Raw genomic sequence first — 7,183 nt, forward strand, 5'->3', positions numbered from 1 at the left:
TCAATAAGGAGTCTTTATAAGTGTATCATTGTAAATAAAAATGAACTATCTCCATCCCTAATCTACAATACAGCTAGTCTTAAATACAGCAAGTTTTCTATACTAAAGAAACTAGAACAGTTAATTTCAGCAGTGGATCAGTTCTAGCACAGGACAGATACGGTGTTCTACGAAAATAATGTGTTTATATCCTTACTGGAATTGTTACTGGTGAAAGTTAATAAAATGAAAAATACTCTCAGATGAAACCTGGATGTATTACATTTATTTGTTTTTTTATTCCAATGTCTCCTTAAGAACACAAATGAGCACAGGATTTTAAATAAATAAAACACAATATCTTTTGTTTGACAATTCCATAGCTCAGAGCTATTTCTTTAACATTTGCCAAAATTTTGTACAGTAACTTCTAAAAATAATAGAAAAATACCGGGCAATAAATACATAAATACTAAATGTAAGGACTTTTCAAGTAAATTAATCTAATAAATAAATCCAACTCAAATTTCTTTAAAGAAAGTACATAGTCAACACAAAATAATCTAACAGAATGACATTCTTCAAGTGCTATTGCAATATTTGAGTATAATTTTAGCTTGTATTGGTTTTGAGGTCATAATCATAAACGTATCCAAGATTTCTGTCTTCATTTTCATCGGCTGGAGGTGCAAAAGATGCAGAGTCACTCATCCGTGTCCCCTGAAGATGTTTCATCAGCCGGCATCTCAGATGTTGGGGTGAAGGAGGGAGAGGAGGAGGAAGGAAAAGAAGATGAGGAGGAAGGAGAAGAAGAGGAGGAAGGAGAGGAAGAAAGGGAAGAGGTGGAGGAAGAAAGAGAAGAAGAGGAAGGAGAAGAAGAAAGGGAAGAGGAGGAGGGAGAAGTGGAGGTGGTGGAGGTGATCATGGAGAGGAGGGAGGCTGTAGATGAGGGGGCTACATATGAAGGGGTCGCCTGAGCTTTAGCTTTCCTGTTAAAAAGATTTTTTAAAATTAGACCATAAGTTTGAATTTAATTATTCATAATTGGTTTAGAAAGAAACTATCAGTATGAGCTGATAAAAAAAAAAAAAAACTCACTCGAATGCAACGATCTTGCGCTGAACCCAGGGTTCAGTCAGCTGACTGCAGTACAAACCGCTGTTTGTCTGAAAGCTGTGAGATGAGCAAACAAAAGAATACAATATCAGTCATTTTAATTCATTGTTTTTCTCTTAGAAATACAAAAAAAAAAAAAAAACTTGACTGGGTTGGTTATCATTGCCAGTTTCATTTGCCGTGCAATTTCTCTTTAATTAGTCATTGATTCAACTGTTAAATGATTAGTTCACTGATTCATGCATTTAGCTGCTAAGTTTGAACTCTTTTTTTCACCTAATAGCTTTGATAAATGTAAATAGGCAAATTTATCATTCATCCTTTTTTTGTTTTTTTTTTCTTAAACTAAAAGTGATTTTAGGCATGTTTTATGTTCATGAGATGCCATATTGCCATCTTTAGATTTAATTTGTACATGTGTAGCATTGGTTGTCATACTTACATGACTGCAAGGACACACGGAGGGTTTGGTCTCTGGACCATGTATCCTGTGATTGGTTCAAATATCTCCTGCTTGCTGACGGTCTTACAGCAGGATGCAAACTTCTCAACTAAAACAAACATACAAGAATTGCATACATTTTTATAAACTTTCACTTTTAACTGCTCACAGGAAAAAATTTCCTGAAAGTCATAAAACTTGTCTATTCAAAGTAAATCTCACCTGCTGATGCAGACTGAACCAACGCCACCAGGACCAGGGCAACAAGGGCGCTCTTCATCATTTCTCCACTGACTGCCATTTTCAGATAAAACTTTGAGCTACAGGTGAAGTTGAATTTAGTTGAAGTAGTTTCTGTTCACCTCAAAGAGAGCTTGCTCCACTGACGGATTTCTGGAAGCACAGTACTTAAAGGCCTAAAAAGCAGAAGTACCCTCTCCAGACAGTCGTCTTCTTGTTCTCTTTCCCTTCCTCGTCTTAAACGCAGCGACACAGTGATGACGGGGGGGTTTCCATGAAGTGACCAAACAGGAAGCACTTTTCATCATAACAGAAAATTAAGTCACATTTTCCTGATTGTGTGATCACGGGGGTGTTAGGGATCCCTCCCAGGCTGAAGGTCATCCTTATGCCAAGATATTTTTAATCAGCACTTTTAATGACACATTCAAAAAAAAAAAAAAGAGGAAGAGAAAGGAAAGAAAAGCAAAGAATGAGACTGCAAACCTAAATCAAACTAATGGCTGTTCAGAGTACGTGTTGTCCTTACTGTCAGACATGAACATATTTTAACTTTCAACAATGGGAACAGTTACTTTTAAGGTTTATTAAAAGATATATATTTTTATTTTGAGAGAGGCACTTCTGCAGTTTTCATGTTATCAGGAAGTGGGCAGGAAGTGGTCCTCGGTCATAATGCACTTCAGCTATTGTGACACACGAACATGTCACAACATGAGCCTCTTAGTTTCCATTTGTTTTTAATTCTCAGAACTGATTCTAAGAATGGAGTGAACAATGTAAAACGTGATAACAGAGAATAAAAGGGTCAACTTCCAAAGTAAATGGCGCTTCATGGTTTTCAGTGAAATATGAAATGTAAAAAATTCTTCTGCTCATGCCAAGGATGGGTAATGCAGTGCCATAATGGTGAACTGTCTTATCAAGTTTTGAATTAGGGATGCTCAGATGTATCTTTCAGTTTAGCATGTATGTGGCATGAACAGATATCAGTGTTTATCTGTTGTGTCTGGTCAGTTTTGTGCTGGCATCTCTTCTATCTATCTCCTGAATCAACAGGTAGGGAGTAACAATTATCTGCAAATTACAGTTGAGTAACTTGTTTTGTGTACTTGTACTTTTTTGAATAGAATCTATAATTTTTCTTCCACTTAATTATATTTTGGGGAAGTATTGTACTTCATTACATTTTAAAATGGAAGTGCGAGATTTCTGTCAACATCAAATCCCAAAACAGCTGTTGTATTTCACTTATTTATAGAGGTGTGACTTTGCCTGAACAGTCTCGTTGGAGATCTGTATTCTCATGTTATTATTGCCAAGAGGGCGAGATTTTATTTTACTGTACACTATTACTCTGTACTTTAAGTAAACTTTAAATTAAATACTTTTTACTTTGAAGTGACCAGTTAGACAAACTGTGATCTGTTTTTATGGTCAAATGTGAGAGAAAATGTTGGCATACTAGAAGTCTTGAACCAAAATAAAAGGATGACACACAATATTCACAATTTTCTTTTCTGAAATACACTATGTTGCCAAAAGTATTCACTCACCAATCCAAATAATTTGAAATCAGGTGTTCCAATCACTTCCATGGCCACAGGTGTATAAAGTCAAGCACCTAGGAATGAAGACTGTTTCTACAAACATTGCTGAAAGAACGGGTTGCTCTCAGGAGCTCAGGGAATTCCAGTGTGGTACTGTGATAGGATGCCACCTGTGCAACAAGTCCAGTGGTGAAATTTCCTCTCTCCTAAATATTCCACAGTCAACTGTCAGTAGTATTACAACAAAGTGAAAGCGATCGGGAATGACAGCAACTCAGCCATGAAGTGGTAGGCCACGTAAAATGATGGAGCGGGGTCAGTGGATGCTGAGGCGCATAGTGCGCAGAGGTCGCCAACTTTCTGCAGAATCAATCGCGACAGACCTCCAAACTTCATGTGGCCTTCAGATTAGCTCAAGAACAGCATGTAGAGAGCTTCATGGAATGGGTTTCCATGGCTGAGCAGCTGCATCCAAGCCATACATCACCAAGTGCAATGCAAAGTGTCAGATGCAGTGGTGTAAAGCACGCTGCCTCTGGACTCTACAGCAGTGGAGACGCGTTCTCTGGAGTGACGAATCAGGATTCTCCATCTGGCAATCTGATGGACAGTCTGGGTTTGGTGGTTGCCAGGAGAATGGTACTTGTCTGACTGCATTGTGCCAAGTGTAAAGTTTGGTGGAGGGGGGATTATGGTGTGGGCTTGTTTTTCAGGAGCTGGGCTTGGCCCCTTAGTTCCAGTGAAAGGAACTCTGAATGCTCCAGCATACCAAGAGATTTTGGACAATTCCATGCTCCCAATTTTGTGGGAACAGTTTGGGGACGGCCCCTTCCTGTTCCAACATGACTGTGCATCAGTGCACAAAGCAAGGTCCATAAAGACATGGATGAGAGAGTTTGGTGTGGATGAACTTGACAGGCCTGCACAGAGTCCTGACCTCAACCTGATAGAACACCTTTGGGATGAATTAGAGCAGAGACTGAGAGCCAGGCCTTCTCCTCCAACATCAGTGTGTGACCTCAAAATTGTGCTTCTGGAAGAATGGTCAAAAATTCCCATAAAAACACTCCCAAACCTTGTGGAAAGCCTTCCCAGAAGAGTTGAAGCTGTTATAGCTGCAAAGGGTGGACCAATGTCATATTAAACCCTGTGGATTAAAAATGGGATGTCACTTTAGTTCATATGAGAGTCAAGGCAGGTGAGTGAATACTTTTGTCAATATAGTGTATACCAGTATTTTCTAATGCGATAATGGTTAAGACAGTGTCATTTATGTTGACATGGTTTCTGTTGATGTGGATTTAAAAAAATAGATGCCAGGCCTAGTGGTAGATGGAAAATGGACTTGAGCTACAAGTGCTTTTCTCATCATCAGACTGACCAACACACTGTCACACGGCAGGATTGCTTCCAAAGATTTGTAGTACTCTTTAATGTAATTAGAATAAAATGTCTATCCTATCCTAATAGGCACACATACCCATTCACACCACATTCAGACACTGATGGCTATGACTATGAGTTTGCTATGGAGAACTGGCCATCAGTATAAACTAATCCCATTAAAACCAATTTACACGCCACCAACAAAGCAGTGGGAGCAAATTGGGGCTAAGTGTCTTAGCTTGGGTTTGAACCCACATGCTTCTGATTGTGGGACAACCAACTCTAACTACTGATCCACAGTCATCCCAACTCAGTAAAAAAATTATTTACAGTAAGAATGACCAACAGTGACGTGCATCGACAAGAAGGGCAAAAATGTACATTTTAAAGTTGAAAGCATCAGTCTTAGGCACTTTTTAAGTAAAATTAAGGAGCTGAATCTGAAAAACCTTTTCTTCAAAGAAACAGTAATTTTCAGCAAAAGATTCTTTGTATCAAATCTTTAGTGGATGTTCAATTCTATGTTCATTGTAAGACTCAATGCTAATTTTCTAAAAAAAAAAAAAAAATCTTTAATGCTACAAGCAGGTCACATGACCACCGCTTATTTTAACTCAAGCTGATTTCCACTGGAGCACTGTGTATCACAGAATTCATTTCCTGTGTTATTGTTTACTTTTATTCCATGATTTATGCTATAAAATGCTTTAGATTTGCTGAGCAAAACAAAAAAGTATTTAAAATCTATTTATTATGAAGAGTTAATTTCTGTGTTAACTTCACATTTTAGAAATATTCAGTTGCAACACTCTTTTTGACACTAATTGTTTAATGAATTAAATCAAATCATAGAAACAGAGAAGTACTGCTTTATTCTCTTAAGCTGTATTTTTTCTAAGTCCTAGAGAAATTTTTAATTAACCAACAAATATCTCAAATGAGTGACTTTTTTTTTCCACCTGCCTCATTTCTCACTTCTCCAGTGAACAGTATATGCAGTTGCAAAGAATTTTAGTCATCTTATGGTCAGTCATCATTCTAATTTTCCTAAAAACAGCACATTTGACCTCAGCTCATTCTTTTGAATCACACACTTGCTCATCATTTGTGTCCCACTGTAACCAACCGTCATTAACAGGATATTAAATCATGTATTAACATCGTGCCATCTACTCTAGATTTTGCACAACATGGCACTATTCTTATTGCTGACTCAAAGTAGTTCATCAATTTCGATATTTCTATATTTAGTCTTATAACTCTTAAGTTGGCACATTGCTAGTGAGTGATCTGAACTCCACCCTTCTGTGAAACACTTACAGAAAGCAGAGAAGAGAGGCAAAGTGCCTGTAAATGACATACTAACATAGCAGTGTCAGAGGTTTTATATGCACAAACTGTATGCTGCTGGGAAAGCAAGAAAAACTAGAAACTGAGTCAAGGTTCTGGCAGTTTTAGAAATATTCCACATTTTTCTGCCGGTTCAGTTTGTGTTTTCTGCAGTGTTGAAATCACAAAGCCTAACATATTGTGTTGTATGGTTGTTAGGAAAGCTGTCTACTGTCTTATTTAGATGAAGCCAGGCTAGTAAACTCTTCTCTACTGAATTAGTTTAAAACTTTTTATTTATAATGTTTGAAAGCTTTATTGGTGGACATTTTGGCTTTATCTGATTGGACATTGGATAGAATGTGAAAACGTTTATAGGCTGACCAGATGCTACAGTTGAACTTGACCAAATGTTGTGTATTTTTCAACATAGTCTCCGTTGTGGTCCACATGTTTCTTCCATCAGTGCTGCAGCACTTGGAATCCAGTGGTATTAAAGCTCCCATCCTGATGCTCAACAAAGTCCTCAACAGCAGATATGACCTTATCATTGGTCTGATAGTTCTTCCCAGCCACGTGTTTTTTTATGTTGGGAAACAGAAAATAGCCATGCACAGCAGCCATTGCAACCACAGACTTGTGTGCAGGAGCATTACCCCAGTGAAACACAACCCTTCTGTCAGTTTTCTGGGCCGTTTTGACTTGATTGCCTTTTGAAGCTGCCTCAGCAAGTTGGCATAATAGTTGATAGTTTGGCCTTTCTGCAGGTAGTCAATGAACACAATGCCCTTTGCATCCCAGAAGACAGTGGCCATCACCTTCTCTGCTGATGACGCCATCTTGGTATTCTTTGGAGAGGGAGAGGACGGGTGCAATCAGCTTAGGTAAGGAAACGTTCAAGAAAACCAGCTGGATCTATTTCAAAAAGTGCCAAGTTCTCCTGTGACAGAACCAGCCTGGTGTACTTTCGATCAGGCATCAAAAGTTGTCACACCCACTGAGTGGACACCGGTGACGTGCCAAGTTTGTTGTGCAGAATGTTCTCTACTTGTTCACGGGAGATACCTACAGCATTAGCTAACTGATTAACAGTTAAACATCTATCATTCATCACCATGTGGTGAACACGGTCGATGTTTTC

General features: G+C 38.4%; 1 protein-coding gene across 1 annotated transcript; it reads right to left on the reverse strand.

The window, feature by feature from the left end:
- Positions 1-249: 249 nt before the first annotated feature.
- On the reverse strand, positions 250-1,991 carry LOC121527336 (putative protein TPRXL). Its single transcript, XM_041814269.1, has 4 exons — positions 1,760-1,991; positions 1,538-1,646; positions 1,078-1,152; positions 250-968 (listed from the first exon to the last, which is right to left on the reverse strand). The coding sequence occupies exons 1-4, from the start codon at positions 1,836-1,838 to the stop codon at positions 683-685; spliced, it is 549 nt and encodes a 182-aa protein (XP_041670203.1). The 5' UTR covers positions 1,839-1,991; the 3' UTR covers positions 250-682.
- Positions 1,992-7,183: the final 5,192 nt, after the last annotated feature.

The sequence above is a fragment of the Cheilinus undulatus genome, linkage group 19, assembly GCF_018320785.1.
Source record: "Cheilinus undulatus linkage group 19, ASM1832078v1, whole genome shotgun sequence".
NCBI classification, from domain to species: Eukaryota; Metazoa; Chordata; class Actinopteri; order Labriformes; family Labridae; genus Cheilinus; species Cheilinus undulatus.

Excerpts from the sequence above, each read along its gene's own strand:
- LOC121527336 (XM_041814269.1), bottom strand. The coding sequence starts at position 1,838 with ATGGCAGTCAGTGGAGAAATGATGAAGAGCGCCCTTGTTGCCCTGGTC. Across the intron at positions 1,647-1,759 it reads GGTTCAGTCTGCATCAGCAG|TTGAGAAGTTTGCATCCTGC; the intron begins GTGAGATTTACT and ends TGTTTGTTTTAG. Across the intron at positions 1,153-1,537 it reads CCGTGTGTCCTTGCAGTCAT|CTTTCAGACAAACAGCGGTT; the intron begins GTAAGTATGACA and ends CTCATCTCACAG.